The sequence below is a fragment of the Neovison vison genome, chromosome 3 (genome assembly GCF_020171115.1).
Source record: "Neovison vison isolate M4711 chromosome 3, ASM_NN_V1, whole genome shotgun sequence".
Classification (NCBI taxonomy): domain Eukaryota; kingdom Metazoa; phylum Chordata; class Mammalia; order Carnivora; family Mustelidae; genus Neogale; species Neogale vison.
This window is the reverse complement of record NC_058093.1, coordinates 28526644-28549009: the sequence shown is the minus strand read 5'-3', so window position 1 is coordinate 28549009 and position 22366 is coordinate 28526644. Positions and strand designations below refer to the sequence as shown.

The 22366-nt window shown below is 53.7% G+C and overlaps 1 protein-coding gene and 1 long non-coding RNA gene across 3 annotated transcripts; one reads left to right on the top strand and one right to left on the bottom strand.

Annotated features, from left to right (window-relative positions):
* Positions 1 to 1883: 1883 nt before the first annotated feature.
* On the bottom strand, positions 1884 to 20996 carry RUFY4 (RUN and FYVE domain containing 4). 2 transcript variants are annotated; one of them, XM_044241579.1, is made up of 12 exons: positions 20960 to 20996; positions 19670 to 19810; positions 19433 to 19539; positions 17881 to 18006; positions 17498 to 17604; positions 17009 to 17152; positions 16281 to 16350; positions 14779 to 15405; positions 14086 to 14192; positions 8271 to 8417; positions 3212 to 3322; positions 1884 to 2685 (listed from the first exon to the last, which is right to left on the bottom strand). In XM_044241579.1, the coding sequence occupies exons 2-12, from the start codon at positions 19707 to 19709 to the stop codon at positions 2583 to 2585; spliced, it is 1689 nt and encodes a 562-aa protein (XP_044097514.1). In that variant the 5' UTR covers positions 19710 to 19810; positions 20960 to 20996; the 3' UTR covers positions 1884 to 2582. The 2 variants fall into 2 exon arrangements, with proteins under 2 accessions (XP_044097514.1, XP_044097515.1); XM_044241580.1 differs by lacking the exons at positions 1884 to 2685; positions 3212 to 3322 and having other exon boundaries at positions 8305 to 8417; positions 14086 to 14190.
* On the top strand, positions 3234 to 12454 carry LOC122902295. Its single transcript, XR_006383790.1, has 3 exons — positions 3234 to 3309; positions 11341 to 11461; positions 11849 to 12454. It is a non-coding gene; the product is annotated as an uncharacterized LOC122902295 (long non-coding RNA).
* Positions 20997 to 22366: the final 1370 nt, after the last annotated feature.

Genomic DNA, 22366 nt, shown 5'->3' with positions numbered 1-22366 from the left:
ACCTTGTCCAAGTTTTCCAGTCTGGGAACAGCGAGGTCCCAGCAAGCGCTGTGACCAAAATCACGCTGGCTGACAGTCTCTGCACTCATGCAGGCTTCACCGCCCCCCCCCATAAATTCTCCCAGGAATTTGAGGGAGTCTGTTGCAAGTGCCCCCCAGGTGTTCTTCTGGTGCTGCTGGGCTAGACATGTGCTCTGGAGTCATTCCCATGTTCCAGCACATCCCCATGCAGCACCAGGGGTGGCTATGGTGACTGTGGAAGCTTCCGCCAGGGGTCCCCAGTCTTCTAATGTCTGTGGAGCTTTTGCACTCTTCCTTGGACTTGGTGGGGATTCTTTGGGGTGGGGACAGTGCGGAGCTAGAGGCTGGACCTCGGCACTGTCCTTCCATCCCTCCCTAAATGGGGAGAAGGTCCGTTTTCCCCATTCCCAGCCCCTGATTTCCTTCAGATGAGTTCTGGTCCAGGAGCAGAACTCTTTGCCTCCTCTTTGAACATAGGTTTCTGCAAGGTCTCTCCTCTCCCTCTGTCTCAAGGCAGACATGAACTCGACACTGGAGTTCCACTAAAACATAATGTTTTCCACTAGAATATGAACTTTGTCCTAATACAAATTTCTGAGCAAGTCAGACCTGCAAGAAGGGACTGCTGCCCCTTTGGGTAGGGCTGATTCTGTTGCCCTGATTGCTCCAGAGCCCTGGTCCTGTCCCCCTCCGCTCCCTCCGTTCCCTGCCCCTCACCTTGTTGCAGGCTTTGCTAAGGAGAAGTTCTCACCAGCTCTCCAGGGCAGGAACTGCTATTGCAAAACTCTTGCTCCATGCAATGGTAATGGGAGGCAACTTTGAGTGGCCTTGACCCCAAAAGGCGGTGCACAGGCACTGGCCAGAGCCACAGGGTTGCCCAACCCTTGCAGAAGCTCTGACTGCCTGTGTGAGGCAGAGGGGATGGGGATAAGCCCACGCAGGGCTGCTTGGGGCCACAGAGTCTGCCCCGGAGCTCAGATAGGGCAGCTAATCCCCTTGATGGAGAGTGGGGCCCACGCTTCCTCTGAAATGGTATTAACACAGAATTTACTGAAGACTTCTCAGGCAGTCAGGGATATGACCTTGTACTGTGGAACTACACAAGCCCTTGTCAACCCTCTTTATTAAAATGTAGCTCACTGAGGTGCCTCAGTGGGTTAAAGCCTCTGCTTTCGGCTCAGGTCATGCTTCTAGGGTCCTGGGATGGAGCCCCGTATGGGGCGGGGGGGACTCTGCTCAGCAGGGAGTCTGCTCCCCTTCCTCTCTCTCTGCCTGCCTCTCTGCCTACTTATGATCTCTGTCAAATAAATAAATAAAATCTTTTAAAAAAATGTAGCTGACTGAGTACTGTGCAAAGAGAGTCACCTGGTCTCTGCCCCTCCGTCCAGGCACTCCCCACTTGGGACTGACCACAGTGGTTGGGAGGAAAGGAGACCGAGGGAGGCCCATGCAAGCCCTGTGTCTGGGCTCCCGGGAGCATCTGGGACTCCCAGCCCCCGCTGGTGGGAGGGGACGACGCACAACTTCTTTGGGAAACAACTCAGTGGTTTCTTAAAAGTTAAACATATACCATATCAATGATATGGACGTGGCCATATCATTGCTGGATGTTTCCCCAAGAGAAATAAAAGCCGATGTCTGTACAAAGATCTGTATGCAGCTGATCGCAGGAAATGTATGTGTAACAGCCTCAAACTGGAAACAATCCAAATGTCTGGCAACAGCTGAACATGTCAACAAAATTGTGGTCTCTCCATGCAGTGGAGTTCTACTTAACAGTAAACAGGGACTACGGAAAAACCCCAAAATAAGGACGCCGAGTGAAAGAAGGCAGACCATAGAGAATGCATGCCATATGATTCCGTTTATATAAAATTCCGGAAAACCAGTGTCTAATGGTAGAAAGTAGGTAAGGGTTTGCCTTGGGAGTGGGAGGGAGAGATTGCGAGGGAGAGATTACAAAGGACGCGAAGAAGGTCTGGGGCTGATGGATGTGTTCCTGAGTGTGAATATGGTGATGGTTTCATGGGTGTATATTGAAGTCAAAACCCATCCAGTTGTGCAATGTGTGTGAAGTGTGTTCAACATCCATAGGACCTCAAGAAAGCTGTAAAAAATAAAACCTTGCCAAAGCAGACCTTCAAAGCCGATGCCAGACAGGACACTGCTGAGTGAGGTGAGCAGAAGCTGGTGAGGTGGGCTGCCCAGAAATGTCAGGGCCCATGCGTCTTCTTCTCGGTCCAGGATGTTCTGAGCATGGAGGGCCTTCAGGGAGGCAGATGGCTGGCGCCCTCATGGACAGGAGAAGCACGGACAGCTGTGGGCTTTGTCAAGCCGCCCTGCTCATGGGTGGGGAGTGCAGGGCTCCAGCAGGCCTCCTCACTCCTGCCTCCTGCCGGCCAGCCGGCTGCTTCCGCTCTCACACTGCAGGTGCGCACAGGGCTGTCTGTCTTAGGTCATCAACTTCTAGAAGGCAGGACTGGTCAGACAAGAGGCATGGAAAGGGTGGAGGGGAGGGAGGTGACCGGAGTGGGGTGGGTGGCCCGTCCTGGGTGAGCCCGTCAGCTGGATTGAGCTTCTGCCTTCTCAGAGCAGGGAGGGCAGCGGCGTTCTCTCTTCTTGTAATCCACAGAGCAGGCATGGCAAACCAGGCCTCCGCAGAGCCTGGAGCAGAGGAAGGAACAGTGAGGAGCTCCTGGGTGTGTACGTGGGAGGGGAGCATGGGGTTTGCTCCTAGCTCCCAGCAGAGCAGCCCTGGGTCTGTCCAAGGAGGCCTGCCCTTTCCTAAAAGGTGTCTCAATGCTCCACCCCCTCCAGAGTCCTTTAAATCCAAATGACAGGGTCTCCTGCTCGCCCCCTCCCATGGTTAGTCCTGCCACCCTGTTCCCAGAAGAAGGTGAGGGGAGTAGCTTCCTCTGTTCAGATCTCCTCCCAGACCAGAAGCCTGTTCATCTGTCTTCTCGGAAGGATTGCACAGTCCCATCTTCCAGACACTGTTGCTTATCTGACCTCTTCCCACTGTTCTGGTTCATGTCCACGCTAACTGTTGTGTAAAGTGAGTGGCCAGCATTAAGTGGCTTTCATAAACCCCCAGTTCCTGGGTCCCTCCCTTCTGAGCAGGGGCAGAATACTGTGGGCTGGTGGAAACTGCACTTGTCCCGGAGCAAGACTTCTGTGCCCTCTCAGTTACCTGCACGGGTATCGCCGAGACAGCCGGCCAAAGATCTTGCTGCAGTCCACACAGCATCCGGGGGCCATGGAAGACAGATGCTGGGCTTTCTGCCACAGGTCATCCTTCTCTCTGACGGGCGGGTTGGGGAGGGGGGGACACACAAAGCAATGGGAAGAGGAGAGACCAAGACGGGGAGAAAGAGAAACATGGAGACCAAGAAGAGATAGAGAGGGAGAGAGTCATCCAGAGACACATATAAAGGGAAAAAGAGAGAGAGAGAGAGACAGCAAAGCAGAAAGACAGAGACATAGAAAATGAGAGAGACACACAAAGGGACAGAAAGAGAGACAGTCAGAGAGAAAGGAAGTCAGGGAGATGGAGAGGGAGATAAAGAGAGGTAGATGGTGAGATAAATGTAGAGAGAGAGAGAAAGACCAAGAGAACACGATGCAGAGACAGTCAGGGACACACACAGAGAGGGAGAGACAAATACAGAGAAAGACGGAGCGACAGAAAGAGACAGTGATAGAGAAAGACGGAAATGAAGAGACCATGAAAGACACACACACACAAGAGATGAGGGAATCTGTCTTTGGGAAGACAGATGGTGACACCCGGGTCCCCCTAGCCCCACATAGCCTTCATAGCCCACCTCCTCCAAGGAGACCCCAGCAGTTTCTTATAATGCTCTTAGCTTTCATTTGGCACTTGATACAAATCCTTCTGGTTACGTATGCTACACTCTGGCAAAACTATCCTCAATGGGTTGTTATTTTTTGTTGTTGTTGTTTTTTGTTTTTAAAGATTTTATTTATTTATTTGACAGAGATCACAGGTAGGCAGAGAAGCAGGCAGAGAGAGGAGGAAGCAGGCTCCCCGCTGAGCAGAGAGCCGGATGTGGGGCCCGATCCCAGGACCCTGGGATCATGACCTGAGCCGAAGGCAGAGGCTTTAACCCACTGAGCCACACAGGCGCCCCTGTTTTTTTTTTTTTTTTTTTTAAGGATGTTTAGGGGGCACCTGTGTTCATCAGTAGGTTAAGCTCCCACTCTTGGCTCAGGTCACGGTCTCAGGGTTTTGCGAGATTGAGCCCCGCCCCCAGCTCTGAGCCGGGTGTGGAGCCTGCTTCAGATTCTTTTTCTCTTTCCCTCTGCCCCTCCCCCTCTGTTTCCCTCTTCAGAAAAAAATATTTTTTTAATCAAAATGATACATACACATGACTTAAAAATTCAATAGTACAGAAGAACTTATACCAGAAGGAAACAGACACCCTCCCTACTCCTGATCTCAGTGACAAACCACTTCTTATACTTTTAGCTATTTCTCCTAGATATTACTTCCACACTTAAGTAATGTGCTCATATCCTCTCTCCTTGACACATCAAGAGAGAACACCTTACCTTGATGTCAGGGGGTTAGCTTAGTTAGTACCATCCCCACTGACTCCATCTCCTTCCTCTCCAGAATACCCCTATTTCTGGGTCCCTCTCACGATTGTAGTTTTCCAGAATATGCTCACACGTTTATTTCTCACTCATCCTATGAAGCACAGATAGCATCCAGACTGCCATTCTGTAATATGATGATGCCAGCATCCCTTCCTCTTCGGGGGACCTCCTCTTCTCCTCTCCTACTCATCTTTTCCTTCAACATGCAATATGGTAGCCGCTAGGCCCATGTGGCTACTTTAATCTATATTTAATTTGACTAAAATGAACCACATGTAGAACTTCAGTTCTTCAGTCACACAAAACCCATGTGGAGTACTCAGTTGCTACACGTGAGTGGTAGCTACCATATTCGACAAGGCAGATAGCAAACATTTCCATCCTCACAGAAATTCTGTTGGATTCTATTTTATATGTAATATTGTCTAAGTGCTAATGGACATTTGTTCTGTAATTGCAGTTGTTTTCTGTGCTTGGTCTTTAGGTTAATTCCAACATTAAAAAAATCGATAAATAGTATTTACTGTATTAGACAACATATAAATATATTGCTTTAAGGAGAGCTAAGATGTGTTCTACACATTTCCTTTCTTGGAAGTTTTCTGTTTTTCCAGGACTTTGCAATTGCCTTCCTTTGCTCCTTGCATGACTCACCTTTACCATAGCCTAATTATTCCCTCCCCCCAACAAATTGTTCATCATATCAGTTATTCTGTTGATTCTCTTTCTCCCCAGACACTTTCCTCCTGGGTCCTCAATACTTCTGCTGAAGTCTGCACTGACTGTTCCCTGGGCTTGCTGTCCTCTTGTCATCTTGGGGATTCCCTTTTCTTCTCTCCTGGGCTACCATGACTGTTCCCTAAATTCCACATCTTCTCCTTTCTTGGCTTACTTCCTTGTTTTTCTGAAGTACATCCTTAATTAACTTCCCAGGAAAGGCTGTGTGGGAGGTGCATTTTCTGTGACCTGTCTTTCTGAAAAATGTCTTTCCTGCATCACCTTCCCTACTGGCTTCATAGTTTGGCCGGACCTAGAATTCCCGGGCAAAAGCTATCTTTCTTCAGAACTTGAAAGTATGACTACATTGATGATTATTATTTTTTAAGTAGACTTCACATGTAGTGTGGAACCTAATGCAGGGCTTGAACTCGACCCTGAGATCAAGACCTGAGCCAAGATGAAGAGCAGCTTGACCTACCGAGCTACCCAGGCACCATTGACCCCTAACATGTTTTTCTGTGTCCTACTTCTTTTATAATTGATGTGTCTGAGTATATTGCCCTCATCTTTATTTCACTGAGATTTCACACACTGTATCTCGACATGCTTTTCCCTTCCTTTCAATTGTTGTGCTGATCACTCAGTGACATCTTCTACATCTGGAGACCTGTGACCCCGAGAGCTGGGAAAGTCTCTCAGCTTTTTATCTGATAATATCCTTGATTTTATTTTGTTTTTCTTTGGAATTCTTGTCAGTTGGAGAAGACAGTGAAACTCCTGGATTGATTCTTTATGTTTGCAATTGTTTCTCTCATGTATTCCATCTCTTCATGCCCTGTAAGCTATGCCCTGAGGGACTGCCTCTTTTTTCTTTTCCAGTCCTTATGAATTTAAAATAAATTTGAGAGATATTTTTAATTTCCAAGAACATTTCTCACCTTTGGATGGTCACTTTCCACAGCACCGTGTTTCATGGGAGATGAATTTTTTTGGTTTGCTTATCTTTGTCTCCCCCCTTTATGTTCTAGATTCTTTTCAAACATCTGGGGCTCTGGTTACCATTTCATGTTCAAGCTGTTGGAGCCTCAAGTAGTGGACAGGGCGTTTGGTTGGTTTATGGCTTCCCTTTAGGAAGGACCGGGCAGGGAGCTACTTGCCCCATGGACTGTCGAATGTCAGAACACACTGCCCTTTCATTTGGCGGCATCTAACTTTTTTTTTAAAGAAGGGCATTTTAATTATTTGCCTGGGAGATAGAACCCTCAGTGTTGACATTCTGAAGTCAGGGAGGCAGGCAGAAAGCAGGGTACACTGCTCTTTCTAATGACTTTATCAGTTATTTTTTCCTGATTTCTGTCACCCATGTCATTTCTGCCATCTACGTCCCTGGTGTTTCTGGGCCCTGAAGTTCTAACTTGGGCTAAATCCAGTATCAACTTTTTCATCCATTTTCCAGTTTCTGGAAAGTAGCTGAAGTTTCTTCTCTGTTGTTGGCTCCTCTACCTTTCTGTTACAAGTTTTCTTGCTTTCTTTCTTTCTCTCTCTCTCTTTCCTTCTTTCTGATCATTCTAGTGAGATCTCAGGATGGAAAATATGTGATGCATTGTGTCATCTTCACCATCATCACCATGGTGTCATCATCACCATCTTGATGCAGAAGTCAGCATCTAGGGCTTTCCACTGCTTCTTTTGGCTTAGGGCCAGATTTTCCATGACGCTTCTGCAAGGGACATTATACTGTGTAGCCTGGGATCTTGGGATGAGTTTCTTTAACATGAGGAAAAGCATTTTTCCCTCCTGATGCACTGGCGTATTTCCTTGGAATGCCTAGTGACATTTAGTCAACTTTCTGTGTTTCCATTTTATATTCTGCTGCCAAGATGCTCAGAGTTAAATTTCAACCCTAACACTAATCCTAATATCTTGGGAGTATATATTTTTTTCTCTTTGATTTCATCTATTTTTCTTTAATAATCATATATATTATATATAACAATTATATATGTGTGTATATATGTGTGTTTATATGTATGTGTGTGTGCATATGTGTGTGTGCATGTATGTGTTTGTGTGTGTGCATGTATGTGTGTGTGTGTGTTTGTATATATTACTTTTATTGTTGGCTACCTCAAATTCTTTTGTGAGCTATAAAGCTAACATTGTATGTCCCCCTTTCACCAAGTTGACAGCTCCTTGAAGGAGATCACTCCTTAAATTCTTGGTTTGTTCTTTCCAGGTTGAACTCTGCCTTCTCTCATCTTTAGTATCACTTGGATTTTGTGTCAGAGGATTTAGCCCTAGATGATCCCTCCATGACCTTCCGATTCTAATGGAAGCTGAGTCCAGTGGTACCCTGCTTCCTGAACTGGGTCAAAGTATAACATTAGCTCCCCACTGGCCTGAAAGGCAGAAACCAGGCTTTCCACAACTCCTCCATCCCCCAGTGTGTTAGTGGTTTGGAACTGATCCTGGTGAGCCCAGCCTCTGGAACCTAGGACAGAGGACCCAGGATGGCCCACAGGCCTGGTGGTCTATGGAAGCCCAGTAGGCAGTCAGGCACAGGATATATGCTTTGCTCTTAGTTAACCTCTCCTTTCTCTCAATTCCTTCTCTATCCATGGGCTCCTTTCCTTTCCCCTAACTTTGTAGGTGTGTGTATGTGCGGGTGCATTGGAGTGGTGGTGTCCCTTAGAGCCAGAGGACTCTCTGTAATTTATATGCTGTGTGTCCTTGGTGGCCAAGTCTACCTCTCTGACCTTTAGTTTTCTCATCTATAAAATGAGGAGAACAGCTGGGATGGCCAAAAGATGAGTTAGCATACAGAAAAGGTTCAGAATTTTCATTCCCCAGTCTCCACATCCCACGCCATCCCCCCTTTCACACCCCAGCCCCACTGTGTCCGCCCTTACTGAATCAGCTCCAGCACCCTCGTCTTCATGGCGCGGACCAGGTCCTGCTGTCCTCCGAGCTCCTCCTCATACATGGCATTCCTCCTCTCAGCCTCCTGCTGCTTCTGTTCAAGTTCTGTCTGCAGCTGGTCCCTCTCCTCCTGACACCTGGGCACAGAAGGAGGACTCAGTTCTCTGCATTTGTGCCTGAGGTAGGCCAGGCCTCTGCCTGCTGGGGGGGCTCTTGGGGGAAGCTGGTGGTGCCTCCCACAGCTGAGGTGTGCACACACATTGTACATGCCTCACACATGTACACATGTCAACCACACACACACGCTCATGTATATACACACACTACACATGTACTCCCGCCTCTCACAATCCCCCTGTGCCACACTGCACATACACACACATACCACATACCACATACACTGTGTACAATCCCAACATGAACACTATGCCACACAACTCACACCACACAAGACACAATACACCACACATACTACACACATCACACACACCATATAACACACATATCACATACTACATGCTGGTAGCACACTCACACACATGGGGCAACACATCATAGATACACACAACACACTCACAACACAACACATCTAAACCACGTAACACACACATACCACATGCGTACGACAGAACACACGCATACCATGGGCCACACACACACACCATACACACTGCACATATACACATTCACACCACACCACACACACACACTCACATAGACACACATTCTCCACATCCCCACACCCTCCTGTGCCACACATGCTCACACACACACAACACACCATACCACACACACCAAATGGACACTGTTGGTGTCTGGGGCCCCAGGCTGGTTGGGCTGTGCCTAGCTGAGAACAATTATTGGGTTGGGGGGATTAGTGGCATAGGACTTGGGGTGATTTTTAGCTATTAAAATATTTTGAAAAATTATGGTACATTGTCTTTTCAATTAAAAAAGGCAATATGAAACATATGGCTTTCATAAGTTTTTGTTTCAGTTTGGGCTGGCATTGCCTCAGCTCTGTTCTGGCCTCTTCCTTTTGTCTTTGGTGGCTTCCTAGAAGATTTCTTCCAAGAAATCTGCTGGACTGGAAGTAAGAAGGTCCCAGCCCTTCCCTCCATTGCTCAGATGGGAGGGTGTTGCAAAGGCGGGTCCACACATCCTGTGACCTCAGATGTGTGTGTGTCTGTCTGTCTGTGCGTGGCGCCACCCTGGGCTTCAATGTGTTTGAGGCTTTGCTAGAGGCTTCAGAATGAACTGAATTATGAATTTTTACAACACTGCTGAGTAGCAGGCCTCAGAAAGAAAGCTGGGTGGGCTGTGAGATCAAATCGACTACAGATACCCATGGAAATTCCAGCAGACCCGCCAGTCCCTCCAGCCTAAGGAAGGCTGTTCTTGTGCTCAGGGCCGTGTTTGGACTTTTAATGAACATTCTGGTCTCCAGTATCCTTACTTAGTACTGGCGTTTCGTTTCGTCGAGCTAGTTTACTTGCACGCATTACAGTGTGTCTTGGAGGTGGGAGGGAACATTTATTAAGCACCTCCTGTGTGCCAGGGGCTGTTAGAGGGGGCATAGGAGCAGTGCCTATGGATCTTGGTGGAGCTTAGAGTGTGTCTGGGGCAGTGGTCAAAGCAAGTGATAGGTCAGTGACACGGTGAAGCTAAGGGTATGACCGGCATATAGGAGAGGCGGGGACAGACTTGAGAGGGTGCTTGGGAAAGGCTCCCAAGATGAGGTGACCTTTAAGCAGATCCAAAAGATGAGAATTCAGCCATGTAGAGCCAGTGAAAGGCACATGCAAAGGTCCGCAAGTTGGCAAGAGCTTGTCTTCTTTGAGGAACTGAAACAAGACAAGGGAAGCTGGAATTTCATGAAGGGCAGGAGGTGGGGGTGTGCAAGAGATGAGGTGGGAAGGAGACAGGGCCTGATCTCTGCTTCGCTGGCCCCGAGAGGAGTGGGCTTCGACCTCAGTGCAATGGAAATCCACTGAAGTATTTCAAGTGGGGGTTGACAGACACTCCTGGTGCAGGAGGGGACACGGAGGAATTCAAGTCTATTGAACATCTACTACATGCCAGACCCTGAGCTCGGTGTTTTATAGCCTGGCTTCATTTAATTTTCACAAATGTACGGACAGGTAAGACAGTTGTCATTTTACAGGAAAGAAAATAGAGCTTCAGAGAGGAAATCACACTGCTGAGGGCCACAAGGTTTGGTAAGTGGAGGGAGCAGAAATCTGGAGGCAGACCTGTCAGGCCATCAACTCTTTCTGCCTCCCCACACTTTTATCCAGGCAGGGCCCTGGTCACCAGCGGTTTATAGCACCAGAGTGGAGTGGGCAGTGGCTGGGAGCAAGGGATGTGTTATAAGCCCCTGGTGTGCCCCAGAGTAGCTCACTGTGGAGTGGGAGGGGGAGAAGTGTGATGTTTGCCTAATTCCCCATCTGAGGACCTCTTCCACTCACACCTGATCTAATCACTTTTGCTTTGAGGTCTTACCCAGGGGCAGAGGAAACCCACCTGCTTGACAGGATGGTCTCAGAGAGCATCGGAGCTGTAGGAGGAACTTGAGCACCATCTCCTTTTGCAAATCAGGGATTGGAGGCCAAACAGGGAAGGCCAGTTTCCCAAGGTGGCTCAGCCAGAAAGCCGGGAAGTGGTTATTGCATGCACCTTAACTCAGTTCCAAGTGTATTTTCTTGGCCCCTGGTTGGTCTGCTGGGGTCTGGTGCTTGGCTGGTCGGCTGTGTCTCCCCTGTGTGTCTAGCCTGGGGCTCTGCACCCAGGGGCTGCACCCCTGCCCACCTTCACTCTATTCTCCACACCACAGACAGAGCAATCCTGAAGCCCAGGTGACCCCCCAGAAAACTCTGCTCCAGCCTTCCAGAGCACATGGGAGTGTCCCTCTGCTCCAGCCCCACAGAGACTTTGCATCTGCAGGCCCCCTTCGAGACCACTCCTGTCTCTATCCTTGTTCCTGGACTGATGTTTTCCCACAGCCCCCATGACTAGCTGACATCCCATTTCCATTTGTTGAACTGTCGTCTGTCTCCGCAGGCCCCGAGAGCAGACACCACCTATTCTGCTCACTGCTGTCACTCCGCTCACGGCTTCAGTAGAGGGACAACACTATTGCTGGCTGACTCAGTGGGCCCCATGGCACTTCTGTCTGGCGGTGGTGAGACAGCCCATCCCAGCTTGGTGCCCACAGCCCCCCCCCCCCGACTATGACATTCCTCCCGAGGACCCCAGGTGGCAGGGGAGCACATCCTCCGTCTTCCTAGTGGCAGGAGCTTCTGTTCCTGCTGCCCGAGTTCTTACGACTTTCCAGCAGATCCCCAGCCCACGCCTCTCCCCTGAGATCCGCACCCTCCGTGCTGCCCAGCGGCTCCACTTGCCCGTCCAACTGGCGTCTCAAATTTACATGCTCTCGCCCCAGCTCCTGACTTTTCCCTCACAAGCCCGCCCTGCTAGGGCAAACTGTCAGCAGGGACTCTGGACTCCGAGCTGGTCGGGCCAGAAAACAAGAGTCATTCCTGATGCCTGTCTTTCTCTCTCCCACCAGGAAGCCAGGCCTCACTGTGGCTCCAGAATCCTGCAGCTTCTCTGCACCTCCATTGCCAGAGAACATCCGGGGGTTTGACCGTGCTCCCCTTCTTCATCAGCGCTCTTGCTTCCTTACAGATTAGCCCCACGGAGCAGCAGCCTCCAGCCCCTGAGAGCACAGATCAGTCTGGAATAGGCAGGTCTATGGGGACAGATGAATGCTTGCCTAGGGCTGGGAGGTTGGGAGAAAATGGCAGTGACTGCTCATGGTACAGGATTTCTCTTTGGGGTGATGAAAATGTCCTAAACCATGGTGATCGAGGCACAATTTTACGAATACACAAAACCCCACTGAACTGTTCAAAAAAAAAAAAGCAAACATACTTAACATTAAAGCCAAAAGTCAATTCTTGTCCCTTCTCTACTCAGGACTCTCAGTGGTTCCTATCTCACTCTGAGTCAAAGCGAAGGTCCTCTGGATGACCTGTGAGGGTCTCCTGTTACCTGACTGACTTGCCCCTCCCTCCTCTCCCTCCTTCACTCCACTGGGCCTCTGTGATGTTCTGATGACCTGCTACGGCCATTCCTACCTCAGGGCCCTTGCTCTTGCTCTTCCACTGCCTAGAACGTTCTTCTACCACATATGCACATGGCTTATTCCTCACTTCCTTCAGGTCTTCGATCAAGCATCACTTTTTCACGGAGGCCCTCCCTGGCCATGCTGCCATATTTAACCTATACCCCTTGACACTCCCACCTCCTTTCTCTGCTTGACTTTCTTCCTTCTTAGGACTTGTTGCATCTGACACTATGCAATTAACCTGCTTATCGTGTTTACCATTGGCTTTCCCCAACTAGAAGGGACATTCCCCAGGAACAGGGATTTGGTCTGTGTTGTCTGCAAGATGATTTCTGATATGCTACAACAGGGCTGGCACCGAGTAGGCAATCTGAGTGTCTGTGGGATAATGGCTAGGATAACAGGTGGCAGGATAGTGGGCTAGGAGACAGGGGCTCCCCCAGCTGAGGGAGCAGCCTGGGCCTGGTGGTCTCTTTGGGATCTCCCAGCGGCTCCCTCCAGCCCATCATCATTCCCAGAGAAGGCTCCTGCGTGGGCAAGGCCCCTGGGTTCACCTAGGGCCTGGGTCACAGGAATCTTTCCTGACCAAACTGCCAAGCTCAGCCGAGCATCCGGCAGGAGAAGCCCGGGGAGGGGTGCCTTTTGGGGTTGGTTTCTGGGCCCGCAGCCTCTCTCAGCCTTTTAAGCAGAGAGTCTGTCAAGTGGCCCATGATTCAGTCTGAAGCACAACTACCCAGGCTCCGATGGGGTTGGGGCTGGCACCTCCTGGGGTGGGCGTCGGCCACACGTGAGAGACAGAGCCGGGTGGGCACATGGAGGCACACGGAGACCACAGGAGACAGACACAGAGACTGAGTCAGACCCAGGAAGACCTTTGCATGGCGGAAATATTTTTTAAAATTCTGAAAGAGAAACTCAGACATGGAGAGAGTGTGCGCTGGGCTCTTGAGGTTAATAGCATGACAGAAAGTGGGAGAAGCTGGATGGTGAGAGGGGGCCGAGTGGGAGAGGCGGGGGGACTGAAATAAACACAGGCACTCAAAACAGGGCCTGAGGGCCCGTGTGTAAGCCGTCCGGTGCTGCAGTCGGCTGCTGGGGTGCGGACCTCAGCTCCTCTACTAACTGGTGACATTGGGTGAATTGTGCAGCACCTTTGAGACTCAGTTGCCCTATCTATAAAATGGGGATTCTTAGAGAACCTACTTCATAGATTAGGAGGGAACGCCTAGAACCGTGCCAGGGACATAGTAAGTGCTCGGTACGTGATAGTTACGGTGACGATTGTGACTCACCAGGGTGAAGGAGAGGCTGGAACAGAAAGAAGGAAAATGAGAGGGGGGTATGGAGGGAAGATGGAAAGTAGGGAAGGAGACTGGCTTGAAAAGAGCAGAGCGTGGGAGGGGAGAGAGGGGCAGGAGGCATTCACCTCTCCTGCAGGCCCTCGGGGAGGTCAGCGAAGGAGGGGCCGGCAGGGCTGGGGCCAGTGGGAGCTCCCCAAAGAGCCCCAGGAGTTATGCCCTGCAAACCTCACCCTCCTAAGCCTGTGCCCCGCGCGGGAGCCACTCAGAAGGCGCTTCCCGGCGTGACCACGAGGGGGCGAGCAGGAGCCAGGGAGCGCCGCCAGCCCTGGGGGCCTCCGGGCCAGGCCTGTTTGCGCCGACAGTTGCCAAGGTTACCTGCTGAACTGCTCCTGTAGTGTCTTCAGCTCCCCTTCCTGCTCCTTCAGCAGCTGCTCCTGGTGCCGGGCCTGCTCCTTGGTCCTCCGGAGCTCGTGTCTCAGGCTCTTGGGGGTGGGAGGTAAAGGAAGGGGAAGGGAGGCTGAGGGAGGAGGGCGGAGATGCCAGCTCCGGGTCTGACCTCACGACATCTCCGGAGACCCCAGGCCGGACGAGACAGCCCTAGGTGGAGGGCGGGGCTGGGCACAGCACCGGGAGCTGAGACGCCAGGCTCTGCCCCTGGGTGAGCCTGGGGCCATTTCTTCCTTGGCTGAGGGATGAGAGTTACAGAGCTCAAGGGGCATGAAGACCCCGGCTAGAGAGGAGGCCGAAGGAAAGCTTGAAATCAGTCTTGGTGATCTCCGGGAGAAGCAAGTACAACGAGGGCCGCTAGGCAACTGCCCCGGCGGAGAGTTGCTGGGGAGGGGTCTCAGACTCAAGCGCCCGCAAGGGGCCAGGCACATAGGACTGATGAATGAAGTGGCCCTGGCGAGAGCTCACAGCAAGAAGACCCCCTCGAAGAATAATCATCCTGTGCGGCCAATCAGAATTGATCCGCACAGGATGCCCCTCCCCATCACCACTGATGACTCCCACCTTGGGGGCTGGGTTGGGGGAGGAGAAGAGGCAGGTACAGCGCTCAGCAGCTCTCACCTTGACCACTTCCTGCAAGGCCACTTCTGCCGGCACCTTCCTCCTGGTCACACTGGTCACTCCCCTTTCCTCTTGCGGTCTCTCTGGGGTGGAGTTTTCCTTTGTTCCCAGGTCCGGTAGGACCCCAGGCATCCCCGGAATACTAGATGCCTTCCACTTCTGCCAGCTCCCTGACATTGTGTCCTCTATTGTCCCTGTGGGGCTGGAGGCCAGCAACCTGTGGACATGACCCCACTCTGTTTCCCCTTTGTGGGTCCCTTCTGCACTGGGCAGAACCCCTCTTCCCTCAGCCTCTGTCCCTTTCACCTCCTTCGGAGCTCTGTTGGTCCCTTCCCCCTGTCCCTGGCTACTGGGGGTTGAATTCTCCAGGCAGACCCCAGTTCTCGGGGCTCCCTTCTCCTGGGCTGGCTGAAGCTCCTTTCCCTCCGGTTCCCACGTGCTCCGTGGGGGCCCGAGGCTCTTGGGATCTTCTCTCTCCTTTTCCACGAAGGGAAGAAGATGCTTGGGTTGCCAGGCCCCGGGAAGTCCAGCTAATCCATCTTCCCTGGGAGCAGCTTGCAGACCAGCTTGGCTAGTGTGTGGCTCTTCTGGCTGGGCTCCTGTGGGGTCTCCATATGTGGCTGGGATCTGCAAAGAAGCCCCCCAAACCACCCCCAGTTACCAGCACCTCAGGTGGATCCGGGGGCCGAGTTCCTGTCTGGTCAGGGAGTGATGCCTCTCAGCGTTCTTTCCTTTCCTCCCCACCCTGACCTGCGAGTTCTTCCCACCCTCTCCTCTCCTCCTTCCTGCCCCCTGAACTTCTCTGTGTTTCGGTTTTCTTGCCTGTGAAATGGGAGTAATAACACCTGCCCCATAGGGTTGTGGTGAAATCTTAGAGACCCACAGCAGCTGAGAGTCCCCTCTCTCAAGCAGCCTTCTGTGTGCTCCCGTGTTCTTCTGTGCATGTCTGCATCACCTCACTTAACAGGCTGTGTTGTGAGGTTCCCCCTTCTGGCCAAAGGCTGAGTCCTCGTGGTATCTGTACCTGGCGTCTGGAAGCTGAGGGGTTGCAGAGCAAGACTGGGGAATGACAATAGCCACAAGCCACCACTTCCTGAACATGTGGCTTGGGGCCTTGCTCTGGGCTACACATGGTCTGTCTCAACTGTCTCAACGCTCCCTCACAATCACCTTCAAGGCAAGACAGGTACTTTGCCAAAGACCTTGGTTATTAGCGGCAGAGCTAGGATTTGAACCCAGAAACCTGGCTCTTCAGTTGCTCCCTTGGCAAACTGAACTGAGAAGTTTGCCCATTGTTCAACGGAGGCCTTCCTACGTGCTTCTAGTTACATACCCCAGTGCTTCCCCCGACCCTGGGTCCCCTGCCTCCCACGGATGGTGCCAACGGTCCCCTTCTCTCCTTGATATCTGTCTGTCTGTCTGTCTGCTTGGTTACTGCTCATCCTGGGAAGCCCAACAGAGATGTAGAGCAGGCAATTTGGAATGAAGTTGGGCAAAGGCACCTGCTTTGGGGAATCTTTGGTCTTTTTGGGTCTTCTTCCCTGGGTCCGTCTGGGACTGGAGTGACAGGACCTGCGGAGAAAGGGCGGGGTGGGGGTGGCTGGGGGCCTCTCTCTGGTAGCAGGTAGCAGTCGAACCACCCAGGCACCGCAGCACCCCTCCCGCCCTCACGGCCAACTCCGGCTCGGCTCTCTCTATCCCTGCCTGTGCCCCACCCACCACACATCCTCACGTCCCCCCCCCCCCGGGGCTCATCCTTCTGACCGCCCACCCCCAGCATCCAGCGGCTCCTTAAGAGTGTGTACTGTGGGGCGCCTGGGTGGCTCAGTGGGTTAAGCCGCTGCCTTCGGCTCAGGTCACGATCTCAGGGTCCTGGGATCGAGTCCCGCATCGGGCTCTCTGCTCCGCGGGGAGCCCGCTTCCCCCTCTTTCTCTGCCTGCCACTCTGCCTACTTGTGATCTCTGTCTGTCAAATAAATAAATAAAATCTTAAAAAAAAAAAAAAGAAAAAAAAAGAAAAGAAATAAAAAAAAGAGTGTGTACTGTGCGCAGCCTCACGTGACGTGAGGGGCTTACCCCAGGAAAACAGAAGGCTGGGGAGGGGGGCATCAGGGGCTCAGACAGCAAGAAGGGAAGGCTAGCAGGCCAAGTTTGGAGCTTGCTTGGGGTGGGTGGTGGTCAACTGGCAGTAAGGCCCTAGAAAGAGGGGGCCTCCCTTCCCCCCACTCACTCTGAGAACATGGGCCAGGCTTCATCCAGGTTCGGCCACTGCAGGTCCAGGTCGAAGGCCACCCCATTGAGAGCGTAGAGAGAGTCCAGGAGGTCTTCCCGGAGCTCGGGGCACACCAGAGGGCTCCGGGGGCCATACCAGTCCCTGTGGTAATGGCGAACAGCGCCTTTGGCCTTTGGCTTTGGTACTATTGCTGCCCTCTGGACCCCCGAGAATCTGCTGTCCACCACATGGCATGATTCCCACGGCTGGGTTGAGGCCCTCGGGGAGCAGGTGGCTTGAGTATCATGGTGCTAATGGGACTCCTGTGTTCTAACCACCCCCCTCCCTTTGCTCTTTCTTCATTACTTTTCCTTCATGGCTCTCGTTTTAGTTGTCCTTGACATTAACCCATCCATCTGGGTGTGGTGGTGGAGGGGGGAGGCACGTTTCACGGGGAGGACAGTGGACTTAGGGGGAGTCAGGAGGAGCATGTGCCGCGAGCCCCACCTGGTGACCTCTGGGTTCAGGAGGCAGAGCTGCAGGGACTCGGCCAGCTGTCCCTGGGCCAGGCAGAAGCGGATGAAGGCACGGCCTTTTGCCAGAGGTGTCTTTGACTGCAGAGTGCACAGCGGGTGAATAGTGGTGGGGGGCGGGGTGGACGGCCCTCTGCTATGAGAATGAAGGGAACTCAGCAGGCACAGAGGCCAGCTGGGAGCTTGTACTGTCTTGGGAGCAAAGACGTGGCTGGAGGGATACTGAGGGTGGGGCTAGCGAGACCAGAGGACCAGGTGAGCAGTCTGTGGTCCGCGGAGCAGAGATGGGTGGGAAGGGGGCCCCTGGAGGCCATCCCTGTCAAGGGCCCGGTGGCAGGGCCACCTGGCCCTGGATACCTTGTCCTGGGCGAGGATGAAGCGGGCCGGCTCCGTGCTACCCCGCTGTCGCCACAGGGTGGCGCAGAGGAAGTCCCAGTAATCCTTCCGAGGCCTCAGGAAGCTCTTCTGCTCTCTCTGGTCAAACTGGTAGTGGGATGAGGGACAGGAAAGCATAGAAATGTTTCCCCCCCACCCCGCACCCACCTTGTATCCCAGCACAGAGAGAGAGGACAGGGCTACTGTGGGCAGGCCTGGCTCGGCCCTTACTGGCTGTGTGACCTCGAGCAAGGTGCTGGACCTCTCTGAGCCTTTGGTATTCTAGTCATGCACTCCAGTAACACTTGTGGAGCACTTATTTTGTGCTGGGCTTCGTTCTGTGCCTGGGAATTCAGCAGTGGACAAGCTGCCCGCATGGGCTTACACTTGGTAGTGGAGACAGACAATGAACAAATCGAATAAGTAAAACATATGTTATGGCAGTACTGACTGCTAAGGAGGAAAATAAAGGAGGGAAGGGGACCAGAAAGTATGTGGTGTGTGCACACATGTATGTATGTGTGGTGTGTGATGTCTGTGAGTGTGTCGTGTGTATGTGTGGAGTGTATGCCTGAGTGTGTGTGATTTAGGGTGTGTGTGCGTGTGTTAAAAATTTGGATTTGAGGGGTCCCTGGGTGGCTCAGTCGGTTAGGCATCTGCCTTCTGCTGAGGTCATGATCACGGGGTCCTGGGATGGAGCCCCACGTGAGGCTCCCTGCTCAGTTCTCCCCTCTCCCTCTGCTGCCTCTCCCTCTGCCACCGCTCCCCTGCTTGTGCTCTTCTCCCCCTTCTCCCAAATCTGAAAAAATTTGGATTAGAGTAACTAGAGAGAACTTCACTAAGGAACTGCGACTCAGATCCAGATCTGAAGGAAATGAGTTGTGCCATCCACATTTCTGAGGGAAGAGCAGTCTAGGCAGAGGGCATCGCAAGTGCAAAGGCCCTGAGGTGGGCGAGTTCCTGGCATGCTTGAGGAAGATCAAGGAGTCCAATGTGATTGGAGTGCAGCAGATGAGGGGTAGACCGGCAGGAGATCGACACACACTCCAGACACACCTCATGCCTACATATATGTACACTCACACCACATGTGCATCACACACAGAGACACACACAGGCTGTGTGTGTGTGTGCATCCGTGGGGGTGGCAGGGTCATCAGGCACCTCAAGGGGCTAGAATGAGAATGTAATAAGGTGGGACAGGAGGAGGGCTTAGCCTGGCCCATGGTAAGTACTAAGTATAAGGGCCAGCAGCAGGAAGGCCAGCCCGAGGATATCTTGCCTCTGAAACTTCAGTCCTCAGAGCCGGGTGACCGCCCTGCCCCACCCGTCCCCACCTGGCCCCAGCTGGGTCCCCACTTACTTCTGAGGCTATAGTGTCAACCCCCAAGAGTGAGGTCAGATGTCAGGAAGGACTTGCTGACTCTGAGTGGGCTGAAACTAGTCAGTGGCTCTTCCTCAGTATCTGGGAAAACCCTCCTGGCTATCTGGGCCCAGAGAGAGGAGGGTGGGAGGAGGGCAGGGAGGGGGTCACCTGCAGGAGCAGCTCCAGGCAGCCACAGAGTGTGTGCAGCTCAGCACTGGCATCTGTCACTGGCCGCTGCGGGCCCCCATAGCCCTGGAGGATGGCCGAGACAGCAGCTGGAGAGGGTGGGGGCGGGAGGATGGTGGACATCAGGCTCCGGGTCGTGGGGGCTCTAAAAGAGGGGCTCCCAAGACCCCTCCCTTCTCCCCCAACTCAAGCCCAGAAAATTTCTCCAGACGCACTCACCTTTCAGGTTCCTGGTGAGGACGGCCCCCTCCTCTGCCATGAGGATTTCAGAATGATGGGGGATTCCTCGTGGTTCTGGGAGATCAACCCGAAAAGGAGCCCCTTCCTGGATGGCTCCTTATCCAGGGGAGGAATCACAGCCTGGGCCAGAGATGGGATATATCTAGGGTCACACAGTGAGTTCACAGGTAGGATAAACACCCCAGCTCTTCCTTGTAGGCTGGCGTGGGAACGTGATTGTGTGGCCCCCATGAATGCGGGTAGTTCCTGGGTGTCAGGCGCCATGCTCCATGCCTGACATTGTTGTCTTACTCAGTCCCCATAATAATCTAGGAGGTCTGTAACTCCATTCGATACAAGATGAAAGGGGGGCTCAGACAGACAGAGAAGTCTTTGATCCGATGTCACAAAGCTCTAAGCGGAGAAGCTAGAGTTGAGTTCGAACTCAGGACTGTGAGCCCTCGCACGGGGCGACTTGGCACGAGCGGCCCTGTTCATGCTCCTGCGTGAGGACACAGGGCTGAGGGAGAGTCACTCCTGTTCCCCACAGGGAGCTTGTTGGAGCAGTCATCTGCCTTGAGGCACACATTCATCCTTTCCGGGCCCCCAGCTGAGTGGAAAATGTGTGTTCTTTGAGGAAAGGGAGGTAGAAGTAAAATGAGACCCTAGAGCTGGGGCTGTGCCAGAATATAACCCACAGGGTATGTGTGGGAGCAGGGCAGCTGGTTTTAATCCCGTGGTCCTCTCCCAGGGGAACTGCAGCCTGTTGTTCCCTCAGTGGGTCCTGGGGCTCAGAGAGGAACCCTGGGGCTGCTGGGGGCCGGTGGCTTATCCTGATGTAACCTGGAGGAAAGGCCGGGCATGGGAAACCCACATGTCCTGCCTCCCAGGCTGAAGTTGCTGGAACCCAGGGGTGGGTGGGAGGGAAGAAGCAGGGGACACAGTGGAGGGGCAGGGAGTGAGAAAAGAAGGTAAATAAGGGAGGCTGCATGAGGATGGTGTTCAGGAGACACTGAGCTGGGAGTTAAGAGACCTGGGTCTCCATCCTGATCCTGCTACTAACTCACTGTGTGACCTTTTGCTTTTCCTGGGCATCAGTTTCCCCACCTGTAGACCAAAGGGCAGACTGAGGGTCTCTGCGTTCCCTTCTGGTCCACTCTATACAATCCATGAACACCTAGAGGGCCTCCTCAGCTCCCTCTTCTCTGTCCAGGAGCCTCTGCCCCACGCCCCACCCCTGGCATTGCCCCCTTTCTCCAGCCTCCCCCAGACTCCCTCCCTGCTCCTCACCTGGGAAGGCCTGGAGAGCGGGCACTGCAGACTGAGCCTGTCCCTTGTGACTGCAGGTCCTGCACCGCCTTTCCCGGAATGCTACCCGGGAAGTGACTCAGGCCCAGTCCAGCACCCTGGAGGGGGAAACCCTGCTCAGAACAGGAGGAGCACAGAACTTGGTGGGTGGGGGGAGAGGGGGTAGAGGCAGGGCCCAGGGTGCCAGGGCAGAATGGGTGAACTTGGGGGTGGTACCCTTCAGGCAGACCCCGTGCTAGAGTCACTCCTTGGCCACACACCAGCTCACTCTGAGGGACAGCAGCAATTGCCCCCCTGCAAGTTCCCTTGTTACCTTCCCCTTGTTACCACGGTCACTTGCTCTTGTCTTTCTTCCTTGTCCCCACCAGGCGGCACCAAGAGGCTGGGATTGCCCTTCCTCCCGCTCCTCTGCCAGGCTTCAGTCTCTCGTTGGAAGTCTGGTGCAGGTGGGGACCCTGTCCTCCCCATCGCCCGGTATCTCCCTCCTCCTCCCCACCTTAGTCTCCGGGTCCCCAGTGCCGTATTGCCCGACCTGCCCCCTCTCCCCCAAGAATGGAAGTGAAACCATTGCGAAGGCTTGGATCCAGGACCCGGCCAGCTGGGTGTCCCTGGGGCCGTGGCCCTTCCACCCTGGCTGGACTCCGCCTCCTTGAGGCTGGGGTCTTTCCACCTCCCGGTCCCCGTTTTTCTAGGCTGGGGTGCCCCGAGGGCGGGTCCTGGGGACTGAGAACAGAGGAGCAGGTTCCCCTGCAGACTCCGGTTTTCCAGACCTCAGCAACCGCCTGTAAACAGTGGCACACGCAGTGGCCGAGCCCGGCTCTGCCCTCCCGCCGCCCCTTCCTGCGCGTCTCTCCTTCTCTGGGACTTGGTGTCCCCGCGCAGAGGCCTCGTTCCCCAGCCCCCCGCCCCCGTCCCCCAGGTCCCCGCGTCCGCGGTCTCTTCCTCGCTCTCTTCTTATCTGCTTCCTGCCTCCCCCGTCGCGCCGTCGGTCTTTTTCTCGCGCTCCCAGACTCTGCGGGTCGCCGCCCCGGGCTGCGAGCCCCCGCCGCTGCAGCCGCCGCCGCCCCCGCCTCCGCCCCTCCCCGCGCCCCTCGGGCTTCCTCCGCCCCCGGCTGCGCCCGGGCGCCCGCGTCCCGGCCCCTCGCCCGGCCCGCACTCCCCGGCTGGCTGGCGGCGCGGGTCCAGGACGCTGCCGGCGGGGCCGCGCGGGGGGTCTCGCCGCTTACCCGCTCCGACTTGCGGGGCACCCCCCGGCCGCGCGCTGGCCAGGGCCGGGGGGGCCCGGCTCCCCACACACCCCGCTCCCAGCTCCCCGCCCCGCGCCCGCGTCCCCGCCCCCGGCCCGCCGGGCGCCCGGCCGGATGGGCTGCACCGTGAGCCTGGTGTGCT

Bases quoted from the DNA above. Each gene is read 5' to 3' on its own strand.
- RUFY4 (XM_044241579.1), bottom strand. From the start codon at position 19,709: ATGGCAGAGGAGGGGGCCGTCCTCACCAGGAACCTGAAAG. The intron at 19,540-19,669 runs GTGAGTGCGTCT...CACCCTCTCCAG, and splicing joins CCTCACCAGGAACCTGAAAG to CTGCTGTCTCGGCCATCCTC. The intron at 8,418-14,085 runs GTAACCTTGGCA...TTCTGTGCCCAG, and splicing joins CTACAGGAGCAGTTCAGCAG to GTGTCAGGAGGAGAGGGACC.